An 18,008-nucleotide genomic window follows, 5' to 3' on the forward strand; every position below is an offset into this window, starting at 1 on the left:
GAAGCTTTACAGTGTGTGTATATAACCTAAGTGTGTATCTACATGGGATCGATCCACAACTATGGTATTTAGATTTTCCACATGCACTAAAATTAGGTCTCGTATGTTTTTACACCTAAAAGCATTAGAGAACCAGATAGATTAGTCTCCAGGGTGTGGATGTTATAAAAAGTACCGGTACTTCCCTTTTATTATATTGTGCTTTTAGAGGGGGCATGCAAGAAATTGGTCAGGAGACGTCTGATAATTGCCTGTGGCATATCTTTTTATGGAAAAAAATCAGGGAATTATATGATTTACAGATTTTTCATTGCTGAAATAAGAATACATAAGAAAGAATTTCATTATATGTCGAGTATACATTTTAATCATGGAGTTATTGTTTTATAGTTATTGAAATCAGTATTTTTTTTACTATATTAATGTATAAATCACATATTCGATAATCTGTGTATAAATTTAACACCCATGTACTGATTTTCTTTGATTTTGAGCTTTAAATTTTAGCCTTGTTGCAGCTCTACTGGTCCAACCACCACGTGAACCTCCTCATGGTGATCGGCGTTAGCTGCTCTCTTACGTCTTCTTAGACATCCTTGATGGCAGCGAGAGTTGGCACTGCCCTCCTTGCACACTACAAGCTTGCACTGAATGTATACAGTGGAATGTCTCTTCGAAAAGCTGAAAGCATTGAATCCAAAGCGGAATACGTTGTTTGACGGGGACTGATAGATTCTATAATCTTGAACTCTGGCACACCTAAAATAACAATACATATTAATAATGTTTATTATTATGATGTGAAATAAAAATTTTTACAGGGTGAAAACATTCTGCTGAGACTCATTGGAAACATGTTTACATTATAAAGTCCGTCTCTTAAGTACAGATCTGGCATAAATTAAGAGACCACTGCAAAATGTTCAGCTTGTCTGATTTTTCTCTTTATAGGTATATTTTTCAGTAAAATGTAAATTGTTCATTTATTCTATAAACTTCTGACAACATGTCTGCAAAGTTCCAAGCAATATTTTTTACATTTTTTTTCTGACAAAGAAAAATGGTCAAAATAATTTAAAACCCCCAGTGCTTTCAGACCTCAAATAATGCAAAGAAAACAAGTTCATGATCATTTAGAAACAACAATACTAATGTTTTAACTCAGGAAGAGTTCAGAAATCAATATTTTGTGGAATAACCATGATTTTTAATCACAGCTTTCATGCGTCTTGGCATGCTTTCCACCTGTCTTTCACACTGCTTGTGAAGCAGTTCTTCTTTGTTTGATGGCTTGTGACTATCCATCATCCTCTTGATTACATTACAGAGATTTTCAATGGGGTTCAGGTCTGGAGATTGGGCTGCCCATGATAGGGGCATCGATGTGGTGGTCTCTTAATTTTTGCCAGAGCTGTATATCTCATAGCGATTTGGTAAGTTAACAATGTCATACTTGTATGTGTATTAAAATTAATAATGTTCATTGGATTGAATTGTGATATTTGTCCATCAATTTCTTCAAGTTTTTTTTAACAAAAATTTTAACTTTCTTGGCACAGTTACAAAAGACGGAAGGAAAAAGAGAAGAAAAAGAATGTAAAGGAGAGGAAAAGACTGTTTTGAAAAACAAAATACTATTATTTTCGATATTGCTGTTGTTGTTACCATTGAAATAGTCAAAACATTCAAAACCCAAAACCGAAATGCCAGCTACGCAATAATTTCAACTACTTTCAGCAATGAGATCATTTCTTGGCCTGGGCTACAAACAGACCATAGGTGCCATGATTATGCAACTTAATTGCAAAAAATCAACATGTTAGTGTGTGCAAAATCTTTTGTGCCACTTTTTTTAAAAGTGAAACCCAAAGCCACACGTACACAAAAACAGCCTGTAGATAAGCCATTTAATGTGCCCTCTCTATCTCAAGGGTAACACAAAAAACAGCAATGTATGTTAGAGTACAACATAGAAAATAATGACTAGTGCTTATGATTTTTTTAGGTTGCGCAGTCTACACTTTTGAGGTTGAGGAAGGATAAGGTGCCCAATGTCCCCTGGAAAAATAAAAAAATAATAAACAACCATATCCCTCACCTGACCGATGTGAAGATAATCCATACTATCCCACGATAATCTGGGTGATTTGGATAGAGGTCACATCCATCATGCGACCACTACCCCCGCCAGCCAGCTCACACTGATGCTACCATCACTCCTGCAGTGTGTAAGCGCTGAGCTCCCGCTAGAAAGGTCACCAGAGTTTAAACTGATGAACACAAGTAACCTCAATTATGGCACCGCTCAATGCGTGGGAAAGTTCTCATGTAGCAATTGGTGCCATAAGCGAGGACATCAACTTTAAACTCCAATGAACGTTCTCACAGCAGCTCAGTGCTTACGCACTGCAGGAGTGATTACGCTGCTGTCAGTGTAAGCTGGCTGGTGAGGATGTAACTTTTTTACCACCAGTCACAGCTGCTGGCTCACACTCTTAGGCTTCTTTCACATTTCCGTTGGTAGTCGGCCGTCACAAAGCGTCGGTGTGACATACCAACGGACGTTTGGGAAATAGCATTAAAACATAGACAACGCATCTAGTGTTATGACTGATGCGCTGCCGAGAGAGAGAGAGAGAGAGATTTTGTTTTTCCCCTGACTAAAAAATCCATCTGGGCATGCTCAGAATGAAAAAACCGGCATCCGTCGCTGGATTCCTGTGTGTGACGGTCAGTGACGGATCCGCGTCCATAGGCTTCCATTGTAGCCGACGACGGACAGCACAGGACCCGTCGCTAGCCGATTTTCCAACGTGAACAAAAAACGTTCCTCTGAACGTTTTTTGCTCCCGACGGACCGCTATTTTACAACGGATCCAGTGCACGACGGATGAAATGGATTGCCATCCGTCACAATCCGTCGCTAATACGAGTCAATGGGAAAAAACAGGATCCTGCAAAAAAATTTGCAGGATCCTGTTTTTTCAAAACACGACGGATTGCGACGGGAGATAAAAGACGGAAGTGTGAAAGAGGCCTTATCTGACAAACATGGGCTCTGATTGGCAGTAAGATTATTACTGCCAGTCAGAGAGATGTGGTTCCCACGCTATCAAATAATAGCATGGGTACGCACCTCTCTGGCTGGCAGTAATTGTCTTACCGCTGATCAAAGCCCGTGTTTGCCTCTCTGTCATGCAGATGACAGCATGGCAAGCAATGAATGTTTGGGCCCCTCATTCATCTGAATAGGGTTCATGTTAATGTAACATTCTGGTACCAGAACTAAACTTTTAGATGTTAAGCAGAGCTTGCAGGACACGAACATCCACAGGTTCGCCAATCACTATCTATTAATAGAGAATTATGTGATTTAAAAAAAGTGATAGCTAGGGCTCTATTTAAAGTGGAATATTTATACCCCTATTTAAGAAAAGCACGACAAGCTCTAGTAAATTAACCAATGCGTAAATTATGGGTGACATGAGGAGGGTGGCAACAAGTGGCATGTAAAATCAAATTTCCGGTTGTGGCATGTAAAATCTAATCGTGGGTTTTCTATATAAAGCAGTGCGAATGGTGCCATTAGAGCCATCACCATTTAAGGTGATTAGTGATGAGCAAGTATAGGTGTTCCCGAGCACGCTCGGTTGGTCTCCAAGTATTTGTGAGTGCTCAGAGATTTAGTTTTCCGTGCCACAGCTCCATGATTTGCAGCTACAAGACAGCTTGATTACATGTGGGGATTACCTAGCAATCAGGCAACCCCCACATGTACTCAGGCTGGCTAGCAGCTGTAAATCATGCAGCTGCGTCAACAAAAACTAAATCTCCAAGCAGTCACAAATATTCAGAGGCCACCCGAGCGTGCTCAGGAAAACCCAAGCACGAGTATATTCGCTCATCACTAGTGTTGAGCATTCCGATACCGCAAGTATCGGGTATCGGCCGATACTTGCGGTATCGGAATTCCGATACCGAGATCCGATACTTTTGTGGTATCGGGTATCGGTATCGGATACATAGAGATGTGTAAAATAAAGAATTAAAATAAAAAATATTGATATATTTACCTCTCCGGCGGCCCCTGGTGAGTCCGCGGGTAACCGGCAGGCTTCGTTGTTCAAAATCAGCGCTTTTAGGACCTGAGAATCACGTCCCGGCTTCTGATTGGTCGCGGGCCGCCCATGTGACCGCCACGCGACCAATCACAAGCCGCGACGTCACCGCAAGCTATTAGCGCGCTCATTTTTGAAAAATGAGCGCGTTAATGACTTTCAAAGACGTAGCGGCTTGTGATTGGTCGCGGCCACGCGACCAATCACAAGCCGCGACGTCACCGCAAGCTATTAACGCGCGCGTTAATGGCTTTCAAAGACGTAGCGGCTTGTGATTGGTCGCGGCCACGCGACCAATCACAAGCCGCTACGTCTTTGAAAGCCATTAACGCGCTCATTTTTAAAAATGAGCGCGTTAATAGCTTGCGGTGACGTCGCGGCTTGTGATTGGTCGCGGCCACGCGACCAATCACAAGCCGCTATGTCTTTGAAAGCCATTAACGCGCTCATTTTTAAAAATGAGCGCGTTAATAGCTTGCGGTGACGTCGCGGCTTGTGATTGGTCGTGTGGCCGCGACCAATCACAAGCCGCTACGTCTTTGAAAGTCATTAACGCGCTCATTTTTCAAAAATGAGCGCGCTAATAGCTTGCGGTGACGTCGCGGCTTGTGATTGGTCGCGTGGCGGTCACATGGGCAGCCCGCGACCAATCAGAAGCCGGGACGTGATTCTCAGGTCCTAAAAGCGCTGATTTTGAACAAAGAAGCCTGCCGGTTACCCGCGCTGAGTTCAGGGGCCGCCGGAGAGGTAAATATATCAATATTTTTTATTTTAATTCTTTATTTTACACATCCCTATGGATCCCAGGGCCTGAAGGAGAGTTTCCTCTCCTTCAGACCCTGGGAACCATGAGAATACCTTCCGATACTTGATGTCCCATTGACTTGTATTGGTATCGGATATCGGTATCGGCGATATCCGATATTTTTCGGGTATCGGCCGATACTATCCGATACCGATACTTTCAAGTATCGGACGGTATCGCTCAACACTACTCATCACTAAATGTGATATCTAGAAAAGGAGCAAGTGTTATCAAATACATCAACAGTAAATATAAGGTTTAATTAATTATTATTTATATAATCTTTAAATAAGGCAATAAGATGAGGTCGGGAGATATCAGTAGTCTGCCATATCATGAGCAGGTTGTTTATACAGTGGGGCAAAAAAGTATTTAGTCAGTCAGCAATAGTGCAAGTTCCACCACTTAAAAAGATGAGAGGCGTCTGTAATTTACATCATAGGTAGACCTCAACTATGGGAGACAAACTGAGAAAAAAAAATCCAGAAAATCACATTGTCTGTTTTTTTAACATTTTATTTGCATATTATGGTGGAAAATAAGTATTTGGTCAGAAACAAAATTTCATCTCAATACTTTGTAATATATCCTTTGTGGGCAATGACAGAGGTCAAACGTTTTCTGTAAGTCTTCACAAGGTTGCCACACACTGTTGTTGGTATGTTGGCCCATTCCTCCATGCAGATCTCCTCTAGAGCAGTGATGTTTTTGGCTTTTCGCTTGGCAACACGGACTTTTAACTCCCTCCAAAGGTTTTCTATAGGGTTGAGATCTGGAGACTGGCTAGGCCACTCCAGGACCTTGAAATGCTTCTTACGAAGCCACTTTTCGTTGCCCTGGCGGTGTGCTTTGGATCATTGTCATGTTGAAAGACCCAGCCACGTTTCATCTTCAATGCCCTTGCTGATGGAAGGAGGTTTGCACTCAAAATCTCACGATACATGGCCCCATTCATTCTTTCATATACCTGGATCAGTCGTCCTGGCCCCTTTGCAGAGAAACAGCCCCAAAGCATGATGTTTCCACCACCATGCTTTACAGTAGGTATGGTGTTTGATGGATGCAACTCAGTATTCTTTTTCCTCCAAACACGACAAGTTGTGTTTCTACCAAACAGTTCCAGTTTGGTTTCATCAGACCATAGGACATTCTCCCAAAACTCCTCTGGATCATCCAAATGCTCTCTAGCAAACTTCAGACGGGCCCGGACATGTACTGGCTTAAGCAGTGGGACACGTCTGGCACTGCAGGATCTGAGTCCATGGTGGCGTAGTGTGTTACTTATGGTAGGCCTTGTTATATTGGTCCCAGCTCTCTGCAGTTCATTCACTAGGTCCCACCGCGTGGTTCTGGGATTTTTGCTCACCGTTCTTGTGATCATTCTGACCCCACGGGGTGGGATTTTGCATGGAGCCCCAGATCGAGGGAGATTATCAGTGGTCTTGTATGTCTTCCATTTTCTAATTATTGCTCCCACTGTTGATTTCTTCACTCCAAGCTGGTTGGCTATTGCAAATTCAGTCTTCCCAGCCTGGTGCAGGGCTACAATTTTGTTTCTGGTGTCCTTTGACAGCTCTTTGGTCTTCACCATAGTGGAGTTTGGAGTCAGACTGTTTGAGGGTGTGCACAGGTGTCTTTTTATACTGATAACAAGTTTAAACAGGTGCCATTACTACAGGTAATGAGTGGAGGAAAGAGGAGACTCTTAAAGAAGAAGTTACAGGTCTGTGAGAGCCAGAAATCTTGATTGTTTGTTTCTGACCAAATACTTATTTTCCACCATAATATGCAAATAAAATGTTAAAAAAACAGACAATGTGATTTTCTGGATTTTTCTTTCACAGTTTGTCTCCCATAGTTGAGGTCTACCTATGATGTAAATTACAGACGCCTCTCATCTTTTTAAGTGGTGGAACTTGCACTATTGCTGACTGACTAAATACTTTTTTGCCCCACTGAATATCTCCCACACCACCTGATGAAAAAAAGGGGTTATGTATAGAAAAAGTGAATTCAACCTCCCACCACGAAATTTAAAGATTGGCCAGGGACGGTGAAAATTTGGCCACAAACCTGAAATAAAAACATGTTATGTAATGAAAAAAAAAAAACCCCAAAAGTTTATAACCATGAGGATTAATTGTTATATGGTAAAATAAAGACTGAATTGAAAAATTATGAGGTATTGGCGAATACAGGGAGGAAACATCTGACGTGATCCAAATGGATTTGTCAGTTCACTTAAGGTTCTGTAAACTGGAAAGGAAATGCCTGGTGACTCACATATAACCTGCATTATGTTGTACGAATGGCAGTAGAAGATCATCAAGCCAAGCTGACAGAGGTTCAGTAAGAGAACCGATGCCAGTCACTATACGAAATAAATGAGGTGGACTTTTTTATGGATTTTGAATAAACAGACATTTTTAATATTTTTTTGGGTGCTAGATTTTTCCATTTTTTATTGTTTAATCGCCAGACTTCCTATTGCCACGGCATATCTTGGTGAGCTAATATTTTCTTTTATTCTCAAGTAAGCCAAGTAGACAAATGGTCATCAGAGTAGTGAAGATAGTAGCATACTATTGTACTATACTGGAACCTGAAAAAACGTATTGTTCAGGCACAGGGTGAGGGGTAAGGTTCCTTACCCTTTCCGCCTTCCCGACAGAGGATTTAATAGTACATCCTATGTTAGGTCCCCATGTATTATTATTATTATTATACATTTTTATAGTGCCATTTATTCCATGTTGCTTTACATGTGAAAAAGGGGCAAATATAGACAAATACATTAAACATTAGCAAAAAACAAGGCACTAACAGGTACAGAAGGAGGGAGGACCCTGCCCACGAGGGCTCACAGTCTGCAGGGGATGGGTAAGAATACACTAGGAGAGGGTAGAGCTGGTTGTGCGGGGGTTCAGTAGGTTGAGGATCACTGTAGGCTGTAGGCTTGTCAGAAGAGGTGAGTCTTCAGGTTCTTTTTGAAGGTTTCTATGGTAGGTGAGAGTCTGATGTGGTGGGGTACAGAGTTCCAGAGTATGGGGGAAGCACAGAAGAAGTCTTGGATGCAGTTGTGGGAAGAAGAGATGAGAGGGGAGTAGAGAAGGAGATCTTGAGAGGATTGAAGGTTGCGTGTAGGTAAGTACTGGGAAACCATGTCACATATGTATGGAGGAAACAGATTGTGGATGGCTTTGTATGTCATAGTAAGGGTTTTGAACTGGAGTCTCTGGATGATAGGAAGCCAATGAAGGGCTTGGCATAGGGTAGAAGCTGGGGAATAGTGGGGAGACAGGTAGATTAGTCGGGCAGCAGAGTATAGGATGGATTGGAGTGGTGCCAGAGTGCTAGAGGGGAGGCCAGAGAGTAGGAGGTTGCAGTAGTCGAGGCAGGAGATGATAAGGGCATGCACTAGTGTTTCTGTGATGTCGTGGTCAAGGAATGCGCTGATCCGGGAAATATTTTTGAGTTTTAGATGACAGGAGGAGGCAAGGGCTTGGATATGTGGCTTGAAAGAGAGGGCAGAGTCGAGGATCACCCTGAGGCACCGGGCATGTGAGACTGAGGAAAGTGAGCAGCCATTGACATTGATGGATAGGTCTGGTGGAGGGATAGAGCGAGATGGGGGAAAGATGATGAATTCTGTTTTGTCCATGTTCAGCTTTAGAAAGCGAGCAGAAAAGAAGGCCGAGATAGCAGACAGACAGTGTTGGATTCTGGTAAGTAAGGAGGTGAGGTCAGGTCTGGATAGGTCGATCTGCATGTCAACGGCATAGGGATGATACTGCACACCGTGGGATACTATGAGCTGTCCCAGGCCGAAGGTGTAGGGGTCCTAGAACAGAGCCTTGAGGAACACCGACAGACAAGGGGAGAAGTGAGGAGGTGGTGTGGGAGAGGGAGACACTGAATGTTTGGTCTGTTAGATACTACTATATCACTAGCAGCCAGCATGGAAAAGCATGATGCAAGGTAATCATATCATTCAAAATCTGAACTGAACTACCTTGCTTGTCTTTTCACTACATTCTTTGTCAGCAAGCAACCTGAATGGTATCTAACTCATTCTATCTCTGACATTGAATCCTGCATGTATCTAGATTTGTTAGCTATCTTAGCAAGCATTTGTTTTTGTATATAGATATTGAACTTACTTCTTTTTCTCCTTATACAGAGAGGTCACATAATTGTTTTCAAAGTGGTTTAGGATCCATGTAGGCCTGGACATTTGTTTATCTGTTCACTACATTTATTGTGTCCTTCTGTCTCAACTGAGTTAGATTGATTACTAACGAGAAAAGAAAATAGGATCTAAGATCTAGCCTCCTATATATTCAGACATTGCCTGGGGAAGCATTTGTGCGGGGTGCATTTGTGCACTATTATTTGTGCACATTTAATCTAAGTACATTTATCAAAGTACATGGCAGTTAGACAGGGCAGGAGACAGGTAAGACAATTAAATAAATCTATTCCCTGTACATTTGAAAATATTCACCATATGCATTTGTATAGTCTATATCCTGGCTGCTGCATTCACTCACATTCACAGCCCTTGCATTAACTCTTTACACTCCATCCATATCGGCCCCTCTGTCCTTTCCTCTCCTATGTATAGCACTCATGCTCTGTTCACATTGCTTAACAGCACAGATCCATTCAGTCCCACCATCCAACACACGAGATGCTCTCACAAATCACTTAACCATCTAATACAGGAAAGTATAGGGGAAGCACTTCTCCCGTGCTTCCCCTATACTCTGGAACTCTCTACCCCAACACATCAGACTCTCGCCTACCATAGAAACCTTCAAAAAGAACCTGAAGACCCACCTCTTCCGACAAGCCTACAACCTGCAGTGATCCTGAGCTTACTGAACTGCCACACAACGACCCTGTGTTTCATCACCCATCCCCTGCAGACTGTGAGCCCTCGCGGGCAGGGTCCTCCCTCCTTATGTACCCGTGTGCCTTGTTATTTGCTCATGTTTAATGTATTTGTCTATACTTGCCCCGTATTCACATGTAAAGCGCCATGGAATAAATGGCGCTATAAAAATGTATAATAATAATAAAATAATAATATATATCTTGGTACCGTGTTAGCCAGTAGATAGAAAAATACTTATAGTTGAGAGTCTTCAGTGGTTGATAATAATAATAATAATAGGACAGATATTGCTGACATAGCAGCTATTTAACCATTTTTGGCATCCCCAATCCATGGTTTAGGGACGCCAATTGGTAATAATGGCACCCAGAGACCTGCTGAAGGCCCCAATGGCAGTCATCCATGTCCTCCTATGAAGCTCAGCCTCCTATAGTAGCATTACAGTACATGGAAACGTTGATCAAAGTTGTCAATTCCCCTGAAGGGAAAAAAAAGTTAAAAAAAACACAATGTACATTTTTTTGGCGAATTTCAATTGTTTTATACTACTTAAAAAAAAAACCATAAACATAAAAATATGTAAACTTTCTTTTCCTTTTTTCAGTAAACTAAAAAGTGAATGGCCTCAGTCAAAATGACAAATCATACCACAAAAAAACAAGCCTTCTTACGGTAATGTCTACTAACATACAAAAAGTAAATAAGCTATGGCTTTTGGAAGAAGGGAAGGAAAAAGACAGATCATCGGCTCAGCACACTACCTCTTTACATTACTGGGTGACTGCAAGGATGCCGAACAGGTTGAAGAGAATATGAGCAAAGCAAGATGGCGAGATAAACTATCCTTTCCTGAATTAGGTCTGTGCAACCTCTTTTACATAATATCGTGTGGCTCATTGGTATCCTGAACAAATAAATATCGGTTTCTATTCTATCACTAATTATTTTTTTGTAAGTGACCTACTACAAATGAACAAGAAAATAACTGTGATATCATTATCATGAAGTTTGAACGTAAAAGAAAAAAAAAAGTAAGGCATAATTTAAAAATAAAAGGAAAACTATTTTACCCATTGCGAATAATATAATAGACATTTCTTGTGAAGTCAAACTCATCAGGCGATGCCACACAAGTATCTACGAATAGGACCAAGGCAGGGTCAGATGTGTGTAAAGTTGCTTGCAGATATAAATGTTGATTGAGTGCCACAAAATAAGGATATTGATACACTGAATACATGAAATCCGAGGAGTAGAAGAATGTCAAGTTGGCAGAGTAAAGGCCATATTGGATTAATGTGTTCTTTATGAAGTCATCTGCAGAGTATGAGCCTTCCACTACAGTATCTTGGTAGAGTCGACATTTAAGAGTTAAATCTAATTTTTTCTTGTACATGACGATCGTGTTGGCTGAATCAGTGATCAAGGTGTTCGTATAACTTATTGTATCATTTTCAACCTAAAAAAAAAAAGAGAAAAATGTGAAAAATAATTTATTACACAGCAATATATTAATTCAGGGTTTTTTTTTAAATATAATGATGCATTGTATAAAATGACAAGTTGATAAATAGCTATATTGATAGGGAAAATACAAAATGGAGACAGAAGTAGCAAAAGAAAAAGCAATTCTCTGTAACGCTTGAGAAAAGCTCACAGAAGCTATGAACATATGAAGGTGTATAAAGGAAAGGTCTGGGGTTTTTTTCAAATGAAATGCTCTATATATCTCCACTTTGTACCTATATGTTGGTTCATGGGTCAAGATCTAAGTGGTAGGCACAAGTAGTTACCAAATTAAAAAGTCAGCGTCATCCACAGGAATACTGTTTAGTGACCAATTAAATCCAGACAAATTGAAAAAAGGCAGCACTCTTATAACTGTCCTTTTTTCAACATAGATAGATAGAGAGTAAGAATTTCTAGACTCAATATAGGAAACTGGTTAGGACCGCTAATCCCCCATGTTATGATCCTCCATACCCTCAACACCCTCTTACTCCATATTTGTGGCACCTGAGGAAGACTGTTGTAGTCAAGCTTAGTTTCTTTAATATTAAAAGCTAAAAAAACTATATTTTGCAGCCTCTGGGGTCCCTATGTCTAGTACATGCAAGCAGGCTCAGACTGGCCCATAGGGTAACAGGGGAATCTCCCGGTGGGCCCCTCTGCAGGTCTGGGCCCCCAAACCCCCTGTATGAGCCGTATTTGGCATAATTTAAATGATTCTGTTCAGACAAAGCAACATATCATTATTCATTAATCAAACTACCCAGTTTATTATTATATAGAGATATAGGTAAAATTTGTGAACGAGGGTGGTGTAATATTTGTATGCAGGTGGGCCTCCAAAGTCAGTGTTACAGGTGGGCCCTTGGCATCCCAGTCCGACACTGCATGCAAGGGCACGTAATACCAAATTAAGGTCTACCAATATTAATTTTAAAATTATGTAAAATACTATGTAACATGTTGGGAATCTGTTTTTACATCACTGCCTGCCTGTCAGACACTGCAGATGGGTGATAGCACACAGATGACCTCGAGGCTGTTATTTCCTTAGAGCTCTGATAGCAGTACCAGCTTTAAAGCCCTTATAATGGCCAAGAAAAGATGCTGTAACTTTCCTACCTGTTTTACTGTCAGGCATCCTTTATAAGGTATACGAAACTCCAACCAATCTGCTACAACTTGGGGACGGCACTGAGGATCATTAACAATAACATGATCTGAAGAATATTCCAGTGATTGAAGATAACTAAGTGAGATTCGTGCTTTCATGTAGTCTGCATGGCATGAGAGTACGACTGTAAAGAAAATGTAAGCAAACAAGTAATTTATTTAGAGCTTGTAGTCCTGACATATATTATTTAATTAATCTAAACTGTTGTGATTACAGAATGGAATGTAAAGAAATTATCTTGCCTTTTAGTTAAACCATACATCTAACCAGGGCCACCATGTTTGCTCTGTTCCCACTCAATGACCTAATATTACGTCATGGAGAGAGGGTAGATGTATGGAGCAGGCTCAGGAGCTGAGCCCTCTTCAAACAAAGCAGGTGTGATGCCTGTTATATTATACAGACACCTACAGCCTCTAAGTAAGGCAATCTCAGCAAGCTACAATGGCTGATGTTTAACCATGCACAGTGCGCCCACAGAATCTACCGGCCGGCAGATTCATTCAGGTACATTTTGATCACTGTGATAGAACCTATCATAGTGATCAAAATAAAAAAATAGTAAATAAACCCCCCCCTTTATCACCCCCATAGGTAGGGAACATAATAAAATAAAGAAAATATATTTACTTTTATTTTTCCACTACGGTTAGGGTTAGAACTATGGTTAGGGTTGCAATTAGGGTTAGAATTAGGGTTAGGGTTGCAATGAGGGTTAGGGTTAGAATTAGGCTATGTGCACGTGGTGTGGATTGGGCTGCGGATCCGCAGAGGATTGGCAGCTGCGGATTCGTAGCAGTTTTCCATCACATTTACAGTACCATGTAAACCTATGGAAAACCAAATCCGCTGTGCCCATGGTACGGAAAATAGCACGCGGAAACGCTGCGTTGTATTTTCCGCAGCATGTCAATTCTTTGTGCGGATTCCGCAACATTTTACACCTGTTCCTCAATAAGAATCCGCAGGTGAAATCTGCACAAAAAACACTGGAAATCCACCGTAAATCCGCAGGTAAAACGCACTGCGTTTTACCTGCGGATTTTTCAAAATGGTGCCCTTGGGAAAATAAAAAAAATGGGGGCTAAAAACTTATTTTTGTGGAAAAAATGATTTTTTATTTTCACGGCTCTGCGTTATAAATTTCTGTGAAGCACTTGGGGGTTCACTACACATCTAGATAAGTTCCTTGGGGGTCTAGTTTCCAAAATGGGGTCACTTGTGGGGGGTTTCTACTGTTTAGGCCCATCAGGGGCTCTGCAAACGTAACATGACGCCCGCAGACCATTTCATCAAAGTCTGCATACCAAAACGTCACTACTTCCCTTCTGAGCTCCGACGTGTGCCCAAACAGTTGTTCCACCCCTCATATGGGGTATCAGCGTACTCAGAACAAACTGGACAACAACTTTTGGGGTCCAATTTCTCCTGTTACACTTGTGAAAATAAATAATTGCGGGCTAAAAAATAATTTTTGAGGAAAGAAAAATTATTTTTTATTTTCATGCTGTCCTGTAGCGGCTCTGATTGGACCACCAGGAATGTCCCGGAAGGCTGCGACTATAAAAGGTTTGCATGGCTGCAAGGCCATGCGCTAGTAGAGACCTGACTGTGTATGTGTGTGCTGAGAGATTGATACCAGTGAATGCTCCTAAATGATCCTCATCCCTTTGGTTGTTGTCTGGGTATTAGGGTGAGTGGAGCAAGCAGTCAGCACCTAATAGTGGCTTCTCAGCTACATTCACACTACTGGTCAGTGTAGGGTGGGAATTCCCGCTTGATCTCAGTATCTGACTCGGGGTGTCCTCAGGTGCAGGATCAAAAGCCACCGAGGGTCAGACCAAGATCAATTACCAGCATAGTGGGGGTGAATTTCAGGGATCCCAAAAGCGTCCATCTGCTGCACCCTGTGACTGCTAACAGGACACAGCGTTTCCTTTGTTTCTATGCGGCTCTGTGAAGCAACAGAGTTCACGTCAGTTCATACAGGGTGATGGAACCCATGTTTATTCTGGTGTAGTACTGCGTTAGGGTTGCGGCTAGGGTTAGGGCTAGGGTTTGTGCTAGGGTTAGGGTTGGGGTTAGGGTTGGGGCTAGGGTTGGGGTTAGGGCTACAGTTAGAGTTTGGGCTAAAGTTAGGGTTAGGGCTGAGGCTAAATTTAGGGTTAGGGTTTGGGTCTAAAGTTAGGGTTAGGGCTAAAGTTAGAGTTAGGGTTTGGATTATATTTATGGTTGGGATTAGGGTTAGGGGTGTGTCAGGGTTTGGGTTATGGTTGAGATTAGTGTTAGGGGTCCCTTCCGAGCTCTGCCATGAGCCCAAACAGTGGTTTAGCCCCACATATGGGGTATCGGTGTACTCAGGACAAATTGCACAACAACTTTTGAGGTCCAATTTCTCCTGTTACCCTTGGTAGAATAAAACAAATTGGAGCTGAAGTAAATTTTTTGTGAAAAAAAGTTAAATGTTCATTTTTGTTTAAACATTCCAAAAATTCCTGTGAAACACCTGAAGAGTTAATAAACTTCTTGAATGTGGTTTTGAGCACCTTGAGAGGGTGCAGTTTTTAAAATGGTGTCACACTTGGGTATTTTCTATCATATAGACCCCTCAAAATGACTTCAAATGTGATGTGGTCGCTAAAAAAAATGGTGTTGTAAAAATGAGAAATTGCTGGTCAACTTTTAATCCTTATAATTCCCTAACAAAAAAAAATTGTTGAAAATGTTAATTATTAAGTATTTTGTGTGACATATCTCCGTGATTTAAGGGCATAAAAATTCAAAGTTGGAAAATTGCAAAATTTTCAAAATTTTCGCCAAATTTCCATTTTTTTCCACAAATAAACGCATGTAATATCAAAGAAATGTTACCACTATCATGAAGTGCAAATGTCTTTTTAAACTGTTTGGCTTCCATTTATGCTTTGTGCAAATGCACAATGAATGATGTGTGTACAGGTAAAAAACCATAGAATTGCCACTAAAAGGTGAACAACTATAGAATGCTAATAAATGAGCATCAGCCCTGAAGCAAAACTTAGCACAAACCTAAAAAAATTATCATTATTTTATGATTTACATGAACTACCTCATTAACTTACCATTTTTGTATGTTAACCCTTCCACTTTTTATGTTAACCCTACCCCTAAGTACATAATTGTATGCAAAAATGTTTATTCGGCATAACACATCATTAACTTTTGTAATATAAAATAATTATAGGCTGATGCAGTGATGACCAAAAATAGAAAAAAAATGAATAAATATACCATTTTGATTATTGGTAAAAGTAGAGTAGTACGTTGCAGTGAAATCCAATCCTGCTTCCCTGTTAGCCCGCGAGAACACAATGCTGATGCTGTTGGAGGAGGAGATGAAATCCCTAGAACTTGTACTGCATAGATCTCCAAGTAAAGTTGATCCAAGGGGAGATCCATCATAAATTGACACAGACGATGAAAGGCAGGACTGAGAATTCTTCAATCTGGTCATGAATTTCAGCAAAACAGTATCAGAGAACAAAAATTCAGGATTGTATTATTCATGTAGCTGATATATTATCTAACGCAACCGCAAACCACAACATTTCTCAATGAAAATCAAGGTCAGAGCCCAAAGCTTACAAGTGTAAAATATGCTAAATAAGAAAAAGTGCTTGTCTCTAAATAGAGAAATATTCCTAAATTAATCCTTGTTTGAGGTTATGGTAGCTCCCATGTCAACCGAAAGTGTCTACAAAATGGTAGTCAGTCACCTTTCCGTTGAGATTTACGTCAGGATCAGTGATGGTCCTAGCTGCCATACTTACATCAATTTAAATTTCATCACATATGACCGACTGTACAGTAAATGTCATCATGTAAATATCTTGTTTCGAGACAAATCTTTTAATAGTAATTGCACCAACATATAAATATGAGATTTTTTTCTCTTCTACTCACATAAATGTTCCAAAATTGAGATGGATTCTATAATTGTTTGCGACACTAATGTACCAAATGCAGGAATCCGATTCTGAAGAAATATTGAAATCCAAAGAAATGTTCCCTTGTAAATTTGTCAAAATGTCTCCACATTTGACTGCAAAGAATAAATATAAAGAGGATGTTTTTAACCAAATATATAAAGTAAATTAAAAAGATACACAGTGTAAGAGACATTTAGGTTAAATAAAATCAAGAATATCTGTAAAACAGATGTAATTTTTATATTTAGAGAAAATAGTACAGTAGAAATTGGTGTATAAAGGGGGCTCTCTATAATAAATAAACTTTCTGAGCATTTTATTCTAATTGAACTGGATATACACCTCAAAAATATACTGTAGATCAGAATAAGACAAAATTTGAATTCTCCTGTTTGCACGTTTTTTAGATTCACAGAGAATATTTTAATGTCCTTTATTATGCTCTGCGGACTCTACAGACCTCAGAACATAACAATTATAATATATAAAGAATAAAAAGAATCTTCTTTACCATTCTTCGCTCTGGCTCCTCCGCTCCTCACCATCACCTGTCCGAAACTCATAGCATTTTCTGATTACCTACCACTTGCGCTAAAAGCCCTGGACCTCTCTCAGTCAGAAGTGTTTTCCAGTTATGATGGCCGACAGAAAAAAGAGCAAAAGTTTTCAAAGCCATGACATCATGACATGCGACTGAACCTGGCGCATGAATGCACAGAACCCATCTGTGAGGAGCAGAGTGGCCTGAGAGGTGAGTATAAGGATTTTTTTTACATACCGTATATACTCAAGTATAAGCCGACCCAGTTATTAGCCGAGGCATCTACTTTTGCCACGGAAAAGTGGGTAAGCTTCTTGACTCAAGTATAAGTCGGGTATGCATTGTCCCCCCATCCCTGTCCTGTTATGTGTGGCTCCCACTATTGCTGTCCTGGTGTGAAAGCCTCCCCATCCCTGTTTGCATGCCTCCCCATCCCTGTCCCTGCCATTGTATGCATGCCTCCCCTTCCCTGTCCTAGTATGAATGCCTCCCCATCCCTGTCTCTGTCTGCATGCCTCCCCTGTCCCTGTCATTGTATGCATGCCTCCCCCTTCCCTGTCCTGGTATGAATGCAGCCCCATTCCGTCCCTGTTTCCATGCCTCCCCAGTTCCGTCCCTGTATCCGTCCCTGTATGCATGCCTCCTTATCCCCTATCCCTGTGTGCATGTTTCCTATTGAAAAAAAACAAACATCATGCTCACCTCCCTGCGCGCCCTCAGTGCTGGCACTGCATCACGTTCCGGCCACCGGCGCATGCCTGCAGCTCTTCCTGTGCTCAGCAGTCATGTGATACCACTCATTAAGGTGATGAATATGCACTCCACCCTTATGGGAATGGAGACGCATCCATATTCATCACCTTAATGAGCGGTACCACGTGACCACTGAGTACAGGAAGAGCTGCAGGCAGGCACCGATGGCCAGAACAAGATGCAGTGCCAGCACCGAGGGCCTGTTGGCCTTTTAATAGTTTAGAAAAATGGCAGTCAAAAGTC

At 41.0% G+C, this 18,008-nt stretch overlaps 1 protein-coding gene across 1 annotated transcript in view; it reads right to left on the minus strand.

Moving 5' to 3' along the window:
* Positions 1-243: 243 nt before the first annotated feature.
* Positions 244-18,008, minus strand: part of LOC138665856 (scavenger receptor cysteine-rich domain-containing protein DMBT1-like) — an 81,746-nt gene continuing 63,981 nt past the window's right edge. The window contains exons 16-20 of the mRNA XM_069753760.1: positions 16,446-16,584; positions 15,774-15,988; positions 12,452-12,627; positions 10,891-11,279; positions 244-759 (exon numbers count right to left, since the gene is read on the minus strand). Coding sequence (XP_069609861.1) covers positions 504-759; positions 10,891-11,279; positions 12,452-12,627; positions 15,774-15,988; positions 16,446-16,584 — 1,175 coding nt within the window. The 3' untranslated portion in view covers positions 244-503. The remainder of the gene's footprint in view (positions 760-10,890; positions 11,280-12,451; positions 12,628-15,773; positions 15,989-16,445; positions 16,585-18,008) is intronic.

This window comes from Ranitomeya imitator, chromosome 2 (assembly GCF_032444005.1).
Source record: "Ranitomeya imitator isolate aRanImi1 chromosome 2, aRanImi1.pri, whole genome shotgun sequence".
Lineage (NCBI taxonomy): Eukaryota > Metazoa > Chordata > Amphibia > Anura > Dendrobatidae > Ranitomeya > Ranitomeya imitator.